At 39.2% G+C, this 20,021-nt stretch overlaps 1 protein-coding gene across 2 annotated transcripts in view; it reads left to right on the top strand.

The window, feature by feature from the left end:
* KIF27 (kinesin family member 27) overlaps positions 1 to 20,021 on the top strand; it is a 93,551-nt gene that overhangs the window by 39,840 nt on the left and 33,690 nt on the right. For both annotated transcript variants that reach the window (XM_043565363.1, XM_043565362.1), the window contains exons 7-11: positions 3,987 to 4,156; positions 4,631 to 4,734; positions 6,452 to 6,607; positions 10,611 to 10,816; positions 15,224 to 15,421. In XM_043565363.1, the coding sequence (XP_043421298.1) occupies positions 3,987 to 4,156; positions 4,631 to 4,734; positions 6,452 to 6,607; positions 10,611 to 10,816; positions 15,224 to 15,421 (834 nt within the window). The remainder of the gene's footprint in view (positions 1 to 3,986; positions 4,157 to 4,630; positions 4,735 to 6,451; positions 6,608 to 10,610; positions 10,817 to 15,223; positions 15,422 to 20,021) is intronic.

The raw sequence follows: 20,021 nt of genomic DNA, 5'->3' as shown, positions 1-20,021 counted from the left end.
AGAGAGAGAGGGAGACACAGAATCCGAAGCAGGCTCCATCCAGGCTCTTAGCTGTCTGTCAGCACAGAGCCTGATGCGGGACTTGAACTCACAAACCGTGAGGTCATGACCTGAGCTGAAGTCAGACGCTTAACCAACTGAGTCACCCAGGCGCCCCTCTTTTATTTTTTTAAAAGAACATTTGTTTTCCCCTGATTACAAAAGTTGTACATATTTATTCCCTCTCAGTCTCTCTTTCTTCTTTTTACTAGACATTCACACACACATACACTCTGTGAGGAGATAGAGCTCTGTGGGCTCTTGAGAAAAGTTAGACCCTTGTTCTTATTTCTAGTTGTTTGCATAGGCCTGAAACAGGCATGAGTGGAATAACGACTTCCGTGGTTATTGTTTCAAATTATCAAGTTATGAGTTTTGTTTTGTTTTTACAATTTTCCTTCTACCCCAAAAGATCTCTGCTAGCCATTAAAAGGAGGGGAAAGGAAAGAAGATGCAAAAGTCATATGATCGGCAGTTTTAAGAACTCTTGTTCCTACCATGTGTCCAAGAATCTAGGCCCCTTTTCTTGTTTGGGCTGGTTACTGCAGCAGACATGAGAAGGCAGGCTTGCGTGGGAAGACACATGGCATGCCAAGCCTTGTTGGTGTCCTGCTTGTTCTAAAAGTGAGGGGAAGTTTTCATATTGAATACCGAAACGAACTAAATTACTCCCAAGAGGACATCTGAAATACCATTTCATTTTCTCCTGGATTTCTATCTCCTTGGCAGAAATCTAGCTAATATTTTCTTTTTCTTTTTTTTTTTTTGAGTTTATTTATTTATTTTGAGAGAGAGAGAGAGAGAGAGAGAGAGAGAATATGAGTGGGGGGGGGGGCAAAGAGAGAGGGGTAGGGAGAGAATCCCAAGCAGGCTGTCAGCACAGAGCCTGACGTGGGGCACAAAGCAATGAACCATGAGATCTTGACCTAAGCCTAAATCAAGAGTCTAGCTCAACTGACTAAGACACCCAGGCACCTTAAAAACATTTCTTAAATGCTTGTGTATACATATTGGAGGGAAAAGAGCAAAAAGATCTTATTTATTTTAAATGCATTATTTGTTATATTATGCGTATACTCATATACTTTCATTACTGGCTTTTCTCACTTAATATATCATGAACATTTGAGAGTTATTAAATATTCTTTTATAACATATCATGATTTTTAATGGCTGAATAATATTTACCTTAACATATTATATTAATATATTGAGATATATTATCTTAAGTGTTTATTTAATATATTTTATTATATTAAATATTTAATATAATATTTTAAATAATATTTATCTTGTGTACTTTTTCCTATTATTGCACATTTGTTTTCAACTGGTTCTTAATCTGAAAAGTTAAACACCAAAATGGAATTATAGAACATATCTACTTATGCAGAATTCCTAAAGAAATTGCCCCTCACAACTAAGTAGTATATAGGTAAATGAAAGAAAAAGTTTTAGTATTATTTATCAAACTGATTGGAAAAAAGAGAAAAAACTCCTTTGTCTCAATAGATACCAAAGCTCATCAAATGAAAAGTTGAATCTTGATTTAAATCTAAAGAAAAAATATAACAGAGGTGTCTACTTTCTTAACATGGTAAATACAATATACTTGAGGCCAAGAGCCAGTATTATACCCACTCAGAGAGGGCACTTTGGAAAGAAAAAAATTAGAGGGGTCAGTCAATGCTTAGGTATAATACAATATCACAAATACTGATGAAAATCTGCCATGTTTCATTGATAGTAAGACTCACGTTTTTTCACATTTTATCATCTTTGATGCCAGGGTATGTTTTATAATTGATGGCACGTCATAGTTTGACAGCTTTTTTTCTTTCTTGATGGGATAAAAATAATGGTGTCTCTTATAGTTGTTGGCATTGTAGATTCGATGAAATCTGATATGGAGTGAAAATAAAAGCAATAGGTAACTAATACCACTTTTAGTACTTCATACAACTGTATGCTAAGAAAACCGACTGAGTATTCTTAAGGGATATATTTAAAAAATCTGGACTCTCCAGGACCAGGGAGAAGAAGTGCTAAGGGAATACTTCACTTAAAACTGCCAAAGATGTGGGGCACCAGGCTCAGTTGGTTAAGGGTCCTATTTCAGCTCAGGTCATGACCTCAGTTCGTGGGTTCAAGCCCCACGTCGAGCTCTGTGCTGACAGCTGAGTGCCTGGAGCCTGCTTCGGATTTTGTGCCCCTCCCTCACTCATGCTCTGTCTCTCTGTCTCTCAAAAATAAATAAATGTTTAAAAAAAAAAAAAAACTGCCAAAGATGATTCCAGAGGCCCCAGGGCCCCGGCAGCCAATGCTTCAGCAGAGGTCATGTTATACATAAAAGCCAAATATGGGTAGAATAGTTGAACTCAGTAAGCTTTAAAATTCTCTCTAGCTTTATGGCTATATAATTCTAGGGAAGAAAATGGTTAGAATAAAATGTTGGCTTCTAGTGTATACACCTCAGTTAATCTGAATTATTAATCAGCTTATTTGAGTACTTACATTAGTGATTAGTGATTAGTACTGTTTGGGGTGTGGTTGAAAATGCTAAAGGGGGGAGCTATGGAATGCAGAAGCAACTAAAGGGAAGCAGGACTCAGTACTTAGGTGAGAATGTGCCAGGTTTTATTGCATTGGGTGGAATGACTGTTAAGGAATTGATTTATTAAATATTACTGATTGTTGTAGAATATATTTGGTATTCATTATTAGGCTGGCTCCTTTGGGGTTTTTTGTAGAAAAAAATTTTTAAAGCAGATTACAATTCTAGAGAACAATGTTTGACTTTGAACAGAAAGTATTATTTGCTCCTGAAATAATTCGCATTCCTCTGATGAAGAGAAACCTTGATGCCTGTTTGTTTTGGGTCAAAATGGACTTTAGGGGTAATTGTGCTTGTTAGAGAAAAACTTACTGAGTTGGTTCTTCTGTAAATAATTCCCCTCCCCCCTCCCTCAAACCCCAGGATTGGGAGTCCACCTAGAAAACTTTACTCTGTGTCCATCATGGTACCAATGTGACCTTATTAGGTGGCCAACAACAGAGGCACAGAAATCAGGTATCAAGGAATCTTCCATATCAGGCGGGCTTTTCTGGGAGGGATTATGTGAGGGACCTTCATCACTTGAATCTTGATACTCTGTGATATACACATTCCACTATATGTCATAATTTTAATAGCTTCTAATGAAATCTGTTCATAAATGGAATGTTTCCTCTAATATTTTATTATCTGCCTTTTTTGAGAAATTACTCTGAGGTTTGGTTACAGAGAGGTGATGAAAAAGGAAATACTTGTAACAAAAACTAGAAGAGTATAAAGGCAATTTCTATTTTCTGTTGTTGTTTTCCAAGGTCATTTTTTGAGAGCTGAAGGCGCATTGCCAGTAGAAGCATGTTATCATATGGAAAGCTCCCAGGCTAGCCCAGGAAAATCTATTTATCCATGATACATATTAACTATGTCACTTTAGAGCATTAAGTCAGCTATCCCTAACTGCCACCTGTAAAGTGTGAATACATGCATTTGGATTTCCTCCAGTGTAGTACAAATAGGTCGTTGCCTCCTATCACACTGTGTCTGGGTTTCACTTTTGTTGGGAAGTACCCGTGCAATGCTTAAGAGCAGTGATGTTTTCACTCGTGCCTCTCTTTGGTTTCATTTTTGAATACTGTTTTCCATGAAGGTATAATTGAAGATAGCTTTCTAGAAGGAGGAAGAGCTGTGTAGGTTCTGAAGGAAGTATGTGTCTATGGGGTAAAACAGCATGGTGAAATTTACTTTGACTTTTTTTGGGAGAATGGATATTTTCGGTGATTGGCTATTTCCATGTAACTATCTAATAACCTCTTTAAAAATATTTTGAGTAATAGAATAAAAATAAACATAAAAAAATCACTTTTTTCTGTTGTTGGGTGGGGTAATCACTTGTAAGGTCTACACAAGTCCTTCTGTGTACTCTCTGGATCGAGTAGTTGCCGGATTTCGAACACGAAGTCAGATGCTGCTGGGTCATATAGAAGAACAAGATGAAGTCCTCCACTGCCAATTTTCTGATGACAGTGATGATGAAGAATCAGAAGGCCAAGAGAAATCTGAAATTAGGTATGTTAAATATAGACTGATTTCATAAGCATAATATATGGTGCAATAAATATAGATAGATATAGGGGTTTTATTCATTAACATGTATCTTTACCATTTAATATAAGTTTTGCCTAAAGCACTGTCTACTGTGTCTATCTAATGTGTTATGAAACCAGCATTTGAACACAAGTCATCAATCTTAAAATTGAAAATATTTTTGCATTTAGGGCTTTTATAGCTGTTGGATTTTAATTTTCAGAGAGAATGTGTTTGGGTTTCCTGATTTTACTGCCACAGTGGCAACAAACATGAATTTTCCCCTGAGTTCAGCCTGAGGGAGATATCCTTTTATTTTGAGGAATAATAGAAAAAACTGTTTATGTAATTAATACTTTTTTAACATTGTGGTCAGTTCTGGGGAAACTAATTTGAGGGCATATTAGAAAACACTAACAGACAAGTTACCTTTGATCCTGATTTTTTTGTTTTTAGACATAGAAGTCGCTCGTGGATTCAGAAGCGAAGTTCTGTTTGTTCTCTTGTTGAATTGAATGATATTCAGGATCAAACACAAAAGTCAAGTTTGGGGAATGAAGGTACACAGACTTTCTCAAGTAATTTAGATCTAATGTTTATGACACTTCTCTTTTTCTTTAGTCAATAATTTAATTCTCAAAGATGGGAACTTGGTAGGAGAACTTCCTTTTTGTTCTCTGTTCTCCCTCCAAGTTTTCACTTGCTACGCCTTAATTAAAAAAAAAAAAAAAAAAAAGTCCCCAGTTAATTCTGGCTAGAGTTATAGGATAAATGTCTCAGAATGGGGATTTTTGTATCCAAACTTGAGTTGATATTCACATTGTTCATTGATGACAGTAAAATACATTTAAAAAATTTTAAAATAATTTATTTAGGGTTATTTATTTATTTTGAGAAAGAGTGTGTGTGAGCAGGGGAGGGGCAGAGAGAGGGAGAGAGAGAATCTCAAGGAGGTTCTGCATTGTCAGCACAGTGCCCGATTCAGGGCTTGAACTCAGGGACCACAAGATCATGACCTGAGCCGAAGCCGGACACTTATCTGACTGAGCCACCCAGGTGCCCCTAAAATACATTTTAAATAATGTACCAGGTATCTGCTGCTTCCCTGGCACACCTGCCTTCCAGTAGTGATGTATGTGACCTTAGAGCCGACTTAGTCTGCTGAGTGCTCATAATGTTGTACTACACAGCTGATGAGAATTTGTATGCATCAAATAAGCATAAAAAATGTTTGTGTTGCCAAAACTATGTTGTAGTAGGAGATTTTTAACTCATTTCTCTTGGCCTATGAGTGGTCAGACACACACACAGAAAAGAGCATAGCAAATACAAATAACACAATAGATAAGTCCTCCACTATGAAAATAGAGAGTATTTTATCTTTTAAAGAGCCTATGCCTGTTCTATTAACAAAGCATTGACTTTATGTCACAAATAAAACTGAAATAAATTTAAAAATGTATAAATAGGGGCGCCTGGGTGGCTCAGTCGGTTGAGCGTCCGACTTCGGCTCAGGTCATGATCTCACGGTCCGTGAGTTTGAGCCCCGCATCGGGCTCTGTGCTGACCGCTCAGAGCCTGGAGCCTGTTTCGGATTCTGTGTCTCCCTCTCTCTCTCACCCTCCCCTGTTCATGCTCTGTCTCTCTCTGTCTCAAAAATAAATAAACGTTAAAAAAAAATGTATAAATAGTATAGAGAAGTGACACTCAAGTAGCCATCCTTGAGCTGTTTGTTATTGGTCTACAGCCAGGTAAGAAACTCACACCAGAATGTAAATCAGTGCACTAGCTTCTTCACTGAGGGAGTCTTGCTGTGGGGGAAAAAAGTCCGCTGAATTAAAACAGTGACATAGTTGACTTACGTTCCAGTAACCAACAGTGCTGGACTACACCTTGGGTAGCGTGGTGCAGACAGACCACATTCTCTGATGACCGTTAAAGTAGAAGTTAGTGGGAAAAAATTTCAACTCTCTGCCCACCTGGATATTTTATACCTTTCTTAAATAACTCAGGTTAAAGGAAAACTCAAATCACATACCTAAGGACAAGGATGGCCTATGTATCAGAACCTACAGGATGTGACTAAAACTTGCTGTCAGCTAGAAAATGAAAGTCCCAATTGCCATGTATTTTTTCCTTTCTTTCTTTCCCTTTATGTTTGTTTCTTCCTCTGCTACCTCTAGACTGCTTCTTTCTGCTTTTATTTAACTCCACTTCTGGGGAAAATTCTTTGGGCAGGAAGTTTTATTTCTCAGTTTTGCTTCTTTTTCTTTAAAGATTTAAAGATTGAATGTCTCCAGGAGAGTCAAGAGTTGAATTTGCAAAAATTAAGGAATTCAGAACTCATACTTACCGAAGCCAAACAGAAAATGAGAGAACTTAAAATTAACATCAAGATGAAGGAAGATCTAATTAAAGAATTAATAAAAACAGGTAATAATGTCCTGTGAACCAGCTTATGTAAGAAAGGTGTCTAAAATTGCTTTTTTTTTTTTAATTTTTAACGTTTATTTATTTTTGAGACAGAGACAGAGCATGAATGGGGGAGGGTCAGAGAGAGAGGAAGACACAGAATCTGAAGCAGGCTCCAGGCTCTGAGCTGTCAGCACACAGCCCAACGTGGGGCTTGAACTCACGGACCGCGAGATCATGACCTGAGCCGAAGTCGGATGCTTAGCTGACTGAGCCACCCAGGCGCCCCTAAAGTTGCTTCTGATGTTGCAACATTTACTTTAGTTTTTGACACTGAGGACTATCCACTGTAGCTTAGAATTTGGTATAACAAGGTGTGTTTCATAGCCAGTAGGTGGAGGTTAGTTACCAGAAGAACGTGGTTACATTGGGATTTCATCTGCGAATTGAGAGAATTCTGTGGACTTTGTATCGTGTTGCAAGTCTATGGGCATTTAATGTTTTTTGCCACTTTTTAAGAAACATTATACTAGGTACCTGGGAATATGTCTAAGATGTTTTCTAACCCACTTTAATACTTATTTTAAATTATTAGTCCTCATTCTCTTGGATAGTTCATTTTTAACGTTATTTATAAACTTTATATTAAAAAAATTTTTTTTAACTTTTATTTCTGAGAGACAGAGGCAAAACACGAGCAGGGGAGGGGCGGAGAGAGGGAGGTACAGAATCTGAAGCAGGCTCCAAGCTCTGAGCTTCCAGCACAGAGCCCGACATGGGGCCCACAAACCATGAGATAGATCATGACCTGAGCCGAAGTCGGACGCTTAACCAACTGAGCCACCCAGGCGCCCCTAAACTTTATATTTTAAATGTAGATAATTTTTATTTCTCTCAAGATGTAAGGATGTATTCTTGAGAGCTATTCTCTCAGTGAGCCAAGCTTTTAGCTCTTCCCCTTAGTCTCAGATTCTGCCTGGTTGGGCATATGTCCCACATCCTCCCCTCACCCTTAGCTACGTTATCAGGCTTGCCTCGGAAAGCACATTTCAGGCTTTCCTTCCCCCCCCCCCCCCCCCCCCCGGCCAATAGAGACTCAAAGTGTGAGCTTTGACTGCTTTGAAATTCAGTAAGGAATTGAAGGGATAAGAGTTTTTTCTCAGTTCCAATGAACATTGGTCCCATTTAAAGGAACTGAAGGAAATATCATCTTCCTTTTCCTTAAGCCAAGGCGGTAATTACCCTCAGATTACATGAATTATGGTGGCTCCTAGGGCAACTTGCCCTCCCACTTCCCTCCTCTTTCTGATGAGCTTGTTTTCTGTCTGTCTGGCGTCTCTCATCCTCCACTCCATAACTGCTGTGCCAAAGTGTTTTCCTTCCTCAGTCCTAGTGACGAATGTGCTATATACCACTCCAGGCCTAGGTGTCCCAGATGGGTTTTTTGTTTTTTTATTTTTTATTTTGTTTAATGTTTATTTATTTTCAAGAGAGAGAGAGAGCGAGTGAGCAGGGGAGGGGCAGAGAGAGAGGGAGACACAGAATCCAAAATAGGATCCAGGCTCTGAGCTGTCGGCACAGAGCCCGACACGGGGCTTGAACTCAGGAACAGCAAGATGATGACCTGAGCCGAAATCTGATGCTTAATCGACTGAGCCACCCAGACGGGGTCCCACATGTTTAATTGAGCTTGACTATGTTCCTTCCTTATAGGCAGGATCAATGCCAGTGCATCTCTCGTAGGAATGTCTAGGAACTGATTTAGGATTTAAAATTTTTTTTTCATGTTTGTTTATTTTTGAGAGAGAGAGAGAAAGAGAGAGCATGAGCAGGAGAGAGAGGGAGACACAGAATCTGAGGCAGGCTGCAGACTCTGAGCTATCAGCACAGAGCCCCACGCGGGGCTCAAACTCACAAACCGTGAGATCCTGACCTGAGCCGAAGTCAGACACTCAACCCACTGAGCCTCCCAGGCGCCCCTGATTTGGGGGTTTAAATAGCTTCTCCATCAGGGTACTGCCTGTGAAAGTTAAGGATATGTACCTTCTGGAATAAATGATTTTTAGATAGGTCACACCATCATGAGATCTCTCACTAAACGAGCACGCTCTTGTAGCCCAGTATGTTCATCCCGGTTGCCTCAAAATAGAGGCTACATGAATGTACACAGAGAAGGTCCTCTTCTTACTTATGAGAACCAAGGGCAATTTGGAGCTGTCCTTAGGGATGGTGACGGGAAAAAGGGTCAACGTGTGCTTGCTTTTCAAATCCTCCTCACCGAAGACTTCCCCCCAGTAGCAACTATTTCAGCCAACAATAAGTGACAGCTATACTGTATTTCATCAATTCTAATCACATCCTTTCACATTTGAATGTCTCTGAAATCAGGATGCACCGTTACCATCAGTGGCATCCTGGCATTTTACCATGTAACTGGTATAATCACCTTTTTTCTCGGTGACTCATAAAATATTGGTGTGTTGAGCAATATATGGGGTCTTTAATTAAAATATAGTAGTCATGTGCATTTTAATGTTAGTCAAATAATCAGAGAGTTATAGAGACAGAAGAAAACTCATAGTGCATTTAGTTTAGTAACTCCTTTTTACTAATAAAAATTAGAGATTTTCAGTGCAGCAGAACAAACTGGCCCTGATAATTATTCATCCCATGAGCTTTGGACTCAGTTTTCCATTGCCATGGGTTTGCTAGTCTAGTTCAAGGATAAGTTGACTACTCAGAACAGATTAAAACCAAATTTTTAGGGCCTAGTAGCTTAGAATGAAGAGAGATACAGAAATATCTGTATTCTTTTTCCTCTCTGTTCCAAGTATAAGAAAAGCATTGAAAAAGAATTCATCTTTGACAAATTTAGTTGAGTGGAAAAGGAGGGGGCCAGCTCTAGAATGAAAGTTTCGTAACAGACATAACAATCAAATGTATTGTGGGCCTTTTTGGATGGCGATTAAAATAAACCACTTGTAAAAGACATTTTGAGACAATTGTGGAAGTCTGAATAGATTCAGGTAGGGATTAATATTGTTAGGTGTGAAAGAAGTTTGGCTATGTCCGTGTTTGATATAGATGCATTGAAGTATGTATAGGTAATATGACATTTTTTTTTAATGTTTATTTTTGAGAGAGGCAGAGCATCTGTGGGGGAGGGGCAGAGAGAGAGGGAGACACAGAATCTGAAGCAGACTCCAGGCCCTGAGCTATCAGCACAGAACCCAATGTGTGGGGCTCAAACCCATGAACCATGAGATCATGACCTGAGCCACCGAGGCGCCCCTGGCTTTTTTTTAGAGAGAGAGCATGTGTATGAGTGGGAGAGGGGCAGTGAGAGAGGACAGAGGATCCAAAGTGGGCACAGTGCTGATAGCAGCGAGCCCGATGTGGAGCTTGAACTCATGAACCATGAGATCATGACTTGAGCCGAGGTTGGACGTTTAACTGACTGAGCCACCTAGGCGCCCCTGCTTTATAATTCTTAAGCAAATAAAAACAGAAGAAAGACATAGATAAAGCAACTATGGCAAAATCTTAATAACTCTTGAATCTCAATGATGGGGGGTTCATCATTCATCATATTAGTTTTCTACTTTTGATATGTTGGGAATTTCTCATACTAGGAAAAAAAAAGATTTAAAGGTAGCAAGAAACCAAAGTGTAGTTAGCAAAAAGCCAGAGTCACCCCAAATATGTTCTTACCTGGAGTTTGATGCCCGCAAAGCTACACTGCAAATTCAGAAAATCAGAAATGTCACACACACACAAAGATGAACCTGGAACAGAATGGCACCAGACAGGAACAGCCATTGAGCAACTAATTATTAAGAGGCCAGGTGGCAAGTTGTGTTTGATGGAGATGGGTGGGGACAGCTGGATACGTAATGCTCTGCCTTAAATAGATATACTGCCCAGCAGGATTTTGAAGAATAGAGCATTTTAAAGATTTTGCTATTTTACTTGGCTGTTTTTTTTTTTTTTAACATGCTTTCTAATTGTTATCACTGTGGTGAAGGTAACCATGCCAAGTCTGTAAGCAAACAGTATTCTCTGAAAGTAACAAAACTTGAGCACGAAGCAGAACAGGCGAAAGTGGAATTAACTGAAACAGAGAAGCAGCTGCAGGAACTAGAAAACAAAGATCTTTCTGATATCGCCCTGAAGGTAAAATTACAGAAGGAGTTCCGCAAAAAGATGGACGCCGCAAAGCTAAGAGTCCAGGTAATTTAAGAAACGTGATTGAGCAAACTTCCTTAGGGGTTTACTGCTTGTGTACCTGGTTGGGAAAGAAGTAGGATTCAATTTTTCCCAGCAGGAGGAACTGGATGGCAGCTTTTCTTTTCCGGTGTGCTGGCAGATTTGCCTGCTTTCTATCTGGGTACTACACCCTTTGTTTGAAAAGTGTATTATTTTAAACTTTTTGTCAAAACCCATGGTAAGTTGTGTTCTTTTCTGAAGGACAAAAGATTGATGATTAAGGAATATATATAAAACATCTGGGATGTATATGGCATTTTGTAGACATGCCGCAAATGCTAATTATTTCAGATAGTTTTCTGAAACCATAACTGATTGCTTTACGAAAGGTTAGTAATTGACTCCTACATCTCATCCTTGATTTCCTAATGCCGGATTTAGCTATTGCCTCAGAAGTGGCTACCGTTAAAAGTTGTATTCTATGAGAAATATTCCATTACAGAAAGATTTTGTGTATAATGAAGCCATCTTCAGATGCTTTTGGGATGACCAGAGTGCTTTGTTAGTCTGATTATAATGAATCTGCTAGAATGTTGTCTCCATTTTTTTTCATTCATAATCTATTTACTTTAATGTTGTTTCCACTGTAGGTAGAGTGGAATTGTCATTCACCTATTCAGAGCATTATTTATTTATTTTTGAAACTGTGCCACAATTGTTCTCTCAACAAGGGCCGTGTTCATTGCATATGGACAGACCAAAAACCAAATCCCTCCTCCTAGGGTTTTATGGTTTTTTAAAAAATTTTGGTTTTGTTTTGAGAGAGAGAGCGTGAATGGGGGGAGAGGGGCAGAGGGAGAGAGAAAGAGAGAATTTTAGGCAGGCTCCACACTTAGTGCAGAGCCTGACACAGGGGCTTGGTCCTATGACTCTGGGATGATGACCTGAGCTGAAATCAAGAGTCTGCCACTCAACTGACTGAGCCCCCTAGGAACCCCCCTTCTAGCGTTTTTAATGCCACCTCCAACATCTGGCCATCCCCACTAAAATGTTTAGCTAAGTAGCCTCTCAACACAAAGTTAAAATAGTATGACTTAACATGTGAACTACTTAGAGGAGGGCTACTTTCCTTCACCGTACTTGTTTTCAGAATACATATTTCCATTTAGCAGTTCACCTCAGAGAGTCTTGGGATCTGTTCTTTTTCACTTCTTGACCCTTAAATTTAAGGCTGCGATGTCTAACAAAATACTCCTTTTAACAAAATATTAGTAGAACAAAACAGTTAAGATTTTTCCTTTGTGTTTATTATGAAATTTTACTTATAATTTCATAGTTTTATATCCAAGCTTCAGTTCTGACTGTAATTCTTATACTCAATAATAGCCAGACTGATTGGTTTCAAAAGGAGTAGTTTATCATATACATGTATGGTTTAAGCCTTGTTTGTGGATTTAGCAAAGATTATATGTTCAGTTTCACACAGCTAAATTGATTGAATTAAAAGATTAAGTGAAAGGTTAGAGAGTGCAAGTAGGGGAGAAGAGAAGGGAAGGGGTGGGGGGAGAGAGAGAGAGAGAGAGACAGAGAGAGAGAGAGAGAGAGAGAATCCCAAGCAGGCTCTGCGTTGTCAGCACAGAGCCTGATTCAGGGCTCAATCCCACAAACCATGAGATCATGACCTGAGCCGAAATCAAGAGCACTTAACCGACTGAGCCACTCAGATGCCTCTAAGTGAAAGGCTATTAATAGGGTTTGAGAATTATCATGTTTTTTGTTTTCCATGTTTCTTGTTGCATATTCTTTTCTGCTAAGAGGACTGATAAGGAAAGGAAAGAAGACACAGAACATAGTTAAGCTCAAAAGAAATATCCCATATAGCCGAGGACCGAAACGGGATTCCCATGTAGTTTTAGAAATGTCTGGGTGTCATGTACACCCAGTGTCATGACTGGGTGTCATGTACACCCAGTGGGGATGGGGACGATAAAGATGATGAGGATGGTGGTGGGGGTGGGAGGAGGATGATAGTTACCAGCTTCTAAGTGTCTACATACCAGATGTTTCACAAGTATTATTTAATCATTATGTAACCCTTTAGAATGAATATTTTTACCCTGTTTTACAAATGAGGAAACTAAGTTGTAAAAAGGTAGAATAGCTCAAGAATCTCATAGTGGAGGTGACAGTAACAGTTTTCAGTATGCCAACATCTCATGCCATTTTTATTTAATTATTATTATTTTTAATGTTTATTTATTTTGAGAGAGAGAAAGAGCACAGGCAGGGGAGGAGCAGAGCGAGAGGGAAAGAGAGAATCCCAAGCAGGCTCCATGCTGTCAGAGTAGAGCCCAATGTGGGGCTCGATCTCACGAACCATGAGACCATGACCTCAACCAAAATCAAAAGTCAGATGCTTAACCAACGGCCACCCAAGCACCCCTCATACCATTTTTAAATGTTGAAATACTAGTGTTTTTATTAGTATTATAAAGTTATTTCAGTTTTTAAAACTTAAATTGTTTTAATTTAAAAAATCTAAAATCTGTGTTTTTTTAATTTTGATTTATTTGTTTTGAGAGAAAGAGAGGGGCAGAGAGAGTGAGAGAGAGAATCCCCATGCTTTCAGCACAGAGCCCGACACAGGGCTTGGTGTCATAAACCGTGAGATCATGACCTGAGCTGAAATCAAGAGTCGCATGCTTCACTGACTGAGCCACCCAGGTGCCCCTAAAATCTGTATTCTCATGTCAAGATATATACAGAGACCTATATGATGCATTAATTCTTTAATACTAATAGCATTAAAGGTGCACTTTTGAGCATGTGTGGAATAAATACAAAAGATGACGGCAACCTATCTTACTTTTAAATAAGATTATCAGTACCTATACCTTCAGTATTATGTGGAAAGACACCAAACTGCTAATATTATCATTTTTGCTGCAGTATTGCAGTTACCATCAAAAGTAAGTGTGGCAAAGCCACTGTCCAGATTTAGGGATAGGAAACTACAGAGTCCTGTGGTCTCCAAGCTAGTGGGACTCAAAGTAGTTTGTCTGCAGATTGTTTTTGGTCTCTGACGAGATAAAGGCAAATGGGAGCATAGCTCCCTTCATCAAAGAAGTCTTAATGTATGGGGCGCCTGGGTGGCTCCATCGGTTAAGCATCCGACTTCGGCTCAGGTCGTGATCTCACAGCTCGTGAGTTTGGGCCCACGTCAGGGTCCGTGCTGACAGCTCGGAGCCTGGAGCCTGCTTTGAATTCTGTGTCTCCCTCTCTCTCTGCTCTTTTCTGACTCTCTCTCTCTCAAAAATAAATAAACAAAAAAAATTTTTTAATAATAAATGTTATGTATTTGGAAAAAAAAAAGGCTTGACGTAAACAGCGTCAGCTGAATCCCATAGCATGCTTAGCGGTGCAGGCTAACAACGAGTCTGGGACTAGTACTGGTTCACAGACTACAGTTTTCAGTAGCGCTGTAAGTTACAGTGCCTCTGTGAATACCTAGTTGAGTTTAAACAAAATATGTTTTTGCCGACAACTTACTGCCAAAATAAAGGGAACAATTAATTGTAGTTTGCACAATTTACAAATGACCTCACTTTAACTTTTTTATGTAACGTAACACGTACTTAGTGCAATGCTACGACACATGATACACGTTTAATATGTTTGCTCGGGAGTAAATTGGAACACTGATATTTTATATTAGTATAAACTCTTAGTAAATGTTCAACATTTTTTATGCTATTCAATTATATTTGAGCTAGATGAGAAGAAGCTTTATTTCAAATAATTAAACTGGTAATTATAACAGTTGGTCACTGTCAGGGAAAACGGTATCTCTACTGATCATCTTAACTCCAGGATTAATTATTTAGGCTATAGCTGGTTATAAAAGAAGAGCACAGTGGACTACTTTGCAGTCACATAAAAAAACAGATCTCTGTGAGATGATCTCTAAGATAAGTGGAAAAAAAGGAAGGTGAAAATCTGTTTAGAATATATCTGAATTCATTTGCATGCATATAAATTATTTCTGAAAGAATATTTAAGAAATTGGTAATTTTGTGTCGGGAGCAGGACAGTAGATTTCGGGTCAGAGATAAGTCTTTAAATATATAGTTCAGTTTTATATTCTTTTAATTTTTATCATTTTTAAACTAAAACGCAGTAAAAAAGCAGAGACATAAAATTTGTTCTGTTTGGCTGTCTGTATCAGGGAGTCTCATCATTCTCTGTATCTGGTGAAAATTATGATAGTGGCCCAATTGTAAAAGTAGACATGTAGAAAACAATTATGAACCTATCAAAAGTAACGAAAATCTAGGCAAATGCCTACCTTCGCCATAGAATGAAAAGTTTAAGTTTACTTGAGGTCTGTGGGAGATTCAGCTTTTCATTTTGAAATATTCCATATGCTCACAGGTCTTACAGAAGAAGCAACAAAATAGTAAGAAATTGGCATCATTGTCAATCCAAAATGAGAAACGTGCTAATGAACTAGAGCAGAATGTAGATCACATGAAATATCAAAAGGTACAGCTGCAAAAGAGACTTCGAGAAGAAAATGAAAAAAGGAAGCAACTGGATGCAGAAATTCAGCGGGATCAACAAAAAATCAAAGTAATATTGTCATACTTTCCTGCAAGCATAAGTATGAAATGTTAAATGGCTCAGGGCTGATGAAGCCACTTGGCTTCTGAGGTATCTGACCTTGCCCTTTCCTTGGCTGCTGTCCTCATTCACTTAATGCTTGGTTCATTTACATAGTAAAACCTATTTATTGAATTCTGAGTACTGTCTTGAAGGCTTTCACTTCATAGAAGAAGGTAGGTACAGTGATAACAGTTTCTCTGACTAGGACCTTTACTTTACTTGAGGCTGTCAAAAACATAAAGCTGACTTTCTAAAAAAATACCTGACATTTGATAGGATTTCCCATTTCCAAAGTGCTTTGACCTCCATGTGACATCACGGGAAAAAGCACAAGGTAAAATAGTACCATTTCATTCATAATGAACAGAAGAGTGATCAGACCTGTATGCCCAGCAGTTCTATAGAATGGATTGGGCTGTGGAGGAACTAATGGTGTCAGCCTGGGCTCTGGGGCCAGGCCAGCATGGGTTCAAATCCCAGCCTTCTCGGTTCCTGGCTGGATTATTTATTGAGAAAATCACTTACCCTCTCTGAGTCTGTTTATACTTATCAAAAATGGCCTCAATCATACTTACCTCACAGGACTTTTTTGAAAAAGAGGAGGAGGATCATGATCATAGCAACAGCAATAACAAATACTCATCTAGCATTAGGTACCGGGCTCTTTTCTATTGAAATGTTAAGCTGAACCCAAGACTTGGAACATAATTTAAGCCAAGTTACTGATTCTTTTTTTTTTAACAGCTGTACTAAGATATACTTCACATACCATACAATTCACCCATGTAAAATAAACAATTCAGTGGGTTTGGGTATATTACATTATTAATTTTTATAAGGTTTGGCAAAATAGACATGAAATTTATTATTTTAATCAAGTTAAGTGTACAGTTAGTTCCATGACACTGATTACATTCCTAATGTTGTATAACTGAGACCACTAGCTGTTTTCAAAACTTTTATCCTCTTTCCCCCAGTGCCCTGGTAACCTCTCATCTGCTTCTGTCTCTCTAAATTTGCCTGTTCTAGCTATTTCATAAAAATGGAATCATACAAGATTTAGCCTGTGTCTAGCTTATTTCACTTTTCATAATGTTTTCAAGGTTCGTCCGTGTTGTAGCATGTATCAGAACTTCGTTATTTTTTGTGGCCGAGTAATATTCTGTTTTGTGGACATACCACATTTTGTCCATCCGTTCATCTGTTGGTAGACACTTGAGTTGCTTCCACCTGTTGGCTACTGTGAATCATATACTGTGGTAAAAATCGACCTGTAAGTTAACTGTTTAAGTTCGAGGAGTGGAATTGCTGGGTTATATGATAATTCCATGTTTCATTTTTTCAGGAACCACCATTTTCAATAGTGACAACACCATTTTCCATTTCCACCAGCAATGTGTGAGGGTTTTAATTTCTCTGTATCTTTGCCAACATGTGTTATTTTCTGTTTCTTTTTTATTATAGCTATCCAAGTGTGAGGGAAGTGGTACCTCATTGTAGTTTTGATTTGCATTTCCCTAATGACTAATGATGTTGAGCATCTTTTCATGTTCTTATTGGCCATTTGTATAACTTATGTGGAGAAATGTCTATTCAAGTTCTTTGTCTACTTTAAAAAAAAATTTTTTTTTTTGGGGCGCCTGGGTGGCGCAGTCGGTTGGGCGTCCGACTTCAGCCAGGTCACGATCTCGCGGTCCAGGAGTTCGAGCCCCGCATTAAGCTCTGGGCTGATGGCTTGGAGCCTGGAGCCTGTTTCCGATTCTGTGTCTCCCTCTCTCTCTGCCCCTCCCCCATTCATGCTCTGTCTCTCTCTGTCCCAAAAATAAATAAAAACATTGAAGAAAAAAAAAAAATTAAAAAAAAAATTTTTTTTAATGTTTACTTATTTTTTGAGAATGACAGAGTGTGAGCAGGGGAGGGGCAGAGAGAGGGGGAAACACAGAATCCGAAGCAGGCTTCAGGCTCTGAGCTGTCAGCACAGAGCCCGACGCGGGCCCGACGCAGGGGTTGAACTCACAGACCATGAGATCATGACCTGAGCTGAAGTCGGCCGTGCAGCCAACTGAGCCATTCAGACGCCCCATTCTTCGTCTACTTTTTATTTTATTTTATTTTAATTTTTTTTCAACGTTTATTTATTTTTGAGACAGAGAGAGACACAGCATGAACGGGGGAGGGGCAGAGAGAGAGGGAGACACAGAATCGGAAGCAGGCTCCAGGCTCTGAGCCATCAGCCCAGAGCCCGACGCGGGGCTCGAACTCGCGGACTACGAGATCGTGACCTGAGCTGAAGTCTGACGCTTAACCGACTGAGCCACCCAGGCGCCCCTTTGTCTACTTTTTAAATGGATTATCTTTTTATTTTTAACTTGTAGGAGTTTGTTTATGTACTCTGGACATTAAACTCTCTCACATACATGACTTTTATAAATTTTTCCCATTCTGTAGGTTGTCTTTAAACTTTTTTTTTTTGAACAGCAGGTGAATTCCTGTCTGCAAGATTTGCAAGATAAAAAAAAATTTTTTTTTAATTTATTTTTGACAGAGAGACAGAGCGTGAGTTGGGGAGGAGCAGAGAGAGAGAGGGAGACACAGAATCTGAAGCAGGCTCCAGGCTCTGAGCTCTAAGCACAGAGCCCGATGTGGGGCTCAAACTCCCCACTGTGAGATCATGACCTGAGCTGAAGTCAGACTGACTGAGCCACCCAGGTTCCCCTAGACTTTCTTGAAAATAGTTTTTGAGGGGTGCCTGGGTGGCTCAGTCGGTTGAGCGTCCGACTTCGGCTCAGGTCATGACCTCGCGGTCCGTGACTTGAGGGGACGTGAGCCCCGCGTCAGGCCCTGTGCTGACAGCTCGGAGCCTGGAGCCTGCTTCGGATTCTGTGTCTCCCTCTCTCTCTGCCCCTCCCCTGCTCATGCTCTGTCTCTCTCACTCTCAAAAATGAATAAATGTTAAAAAAAAAATAGTTTTTGATGCAGCAGAATTTTAAATTTTTTATGAAGTCCATTTTATGTTTTCTTTTGTTGCTTGTGCTTTTGGTATCCTTTAAAGATTCTATTGCCAAATCTAAAGTCACAAAGATTTACCCCCTTTGTTTTCTTCTAAGAGTTTTATGGTTTTAGTTTTTATACTTAAGTCATTGATTGATTTTGAGTTAATTTTTGTATATAGTGTGAGGTAGAGGTCCAACTTCATTCTTTTGCATGTGGAAATTGAGTTGTGCCACCATCATCTGTTGAAGAGACTATTTTTTCCCCATTGAATGGACTTGGTACCCTTGTCAAAGATCAATCGACTGTATTATGGATATATTTCTTAGCTCAGTTCTATTCCATTTGTGTATATGTCTGTTCTTATACTAGTACCATACTATTTTTACTACTGTAGCTTTGTAGTAAGTTTTGAAATTGGAAAGAAATCCTTCAGCTTTGTTGTCCTTTTTGAAGATTTTTTTGGTTATTTGAGGCCCCTTGCAATTCTATATGAATTTAAGGATCACCCTTTCCATTTCTGCAAAAAAGGCCATTGGAATTTTAATATGGATCAGGCTGAATCTGTAGAGTCCTTAGGGAATACTGACACCACATGACAATATTAAGTCTTCCTATTCATGAGCATGGGGTGTCTTTTATTTAGGTCTTCTTTAATTTCTAATTTTTAAAAATGTTTTATTTACTTTTAAGACAGAGAGAGACAGAGCATGAGTGGGGATGGGGCAGAGAGAGAGTGAGACACAGAATCTGAAGCAGGATCCAGGCTCTGAGCTGTGAGCACAGAGCCTGACACGGGGCTTGAACTCAGGAACTGTGAGATCATGACCTGAGCTGAAGTTGGATTCTTAACCAACTGAGCCCCCCTTCTTTAATTCCTATCAGCAATCCTCTCTGATTTTCGTTATACAAGTCTTTTACCTCCTTGCTTAAATTTATTTCCGGATATTTTATTCTTTTAGATATTATTGTAAATGGAATTACTTTCTTAATTTCTTTGAAGTACTCAGTCTTAATAATGTAATTATTATAGCAGTAGTTAACATTTATCTTCAGTTAATACTATTCTAAGCAGTATGTGCTTTATCTCGTTTCTTTTTTTCTTCAATCTTTTCAACTTTTTCTTTTCTCCTGGATTCTTTCTTTTTTTTTTTTTTTTTAATTTATTTTTGAGACAGAGAGAGACAGAGCATAAACGGGGGGAGGGTCAGAGAGAGAAGGAGACACAGAATCTGAAATAGGCTCCAGGCACTGAACCATCAGCACAGAGCCTGATGCGGGGCTCAAACTCATGGATGGCGAGATCATGACCTGAGCTGAAGTCAGATGCTTAACCGACTGAGCCACCCAGTCGCCCCTCCTGGATTCTTTCTTTAAACATCTTTGGGGCGCCTGGGTGGCTCAGTCGGTTAAGTGTCCAACTTCGTCTCAGGTCATGATCTCACGGTCCGTGAGTTTGAGCCCCATGTCGGGCTCTGTGCTGACAGCTCAGCCTGGAGCCTGCTTCAGATTCTGTGTCTCCCTCTCTCTGACCCTCCCCCATTCAGTCTCTGTCTCTCTCTGTCTCAAAAATAAA

Source organism: Prionailurus bengalensis, chromosome D4, assembly GCF_016509475.1.
Source record: "Prionailurus bengalensis isolate Pbe53 chromosome D4, Fcat_Pben_1.1_paternal_pri, whole genome shotgun sequence".
Taxonomy (NCBI): Eukaryota; Metazoa; Chordata; class Mammalia; order Carnivora; family Felidae; genus Prionailurus; species Prionailurus bengalensis.
This window is presented reverse-complemented; position numbering and strand designations above follow the sequence as displayed.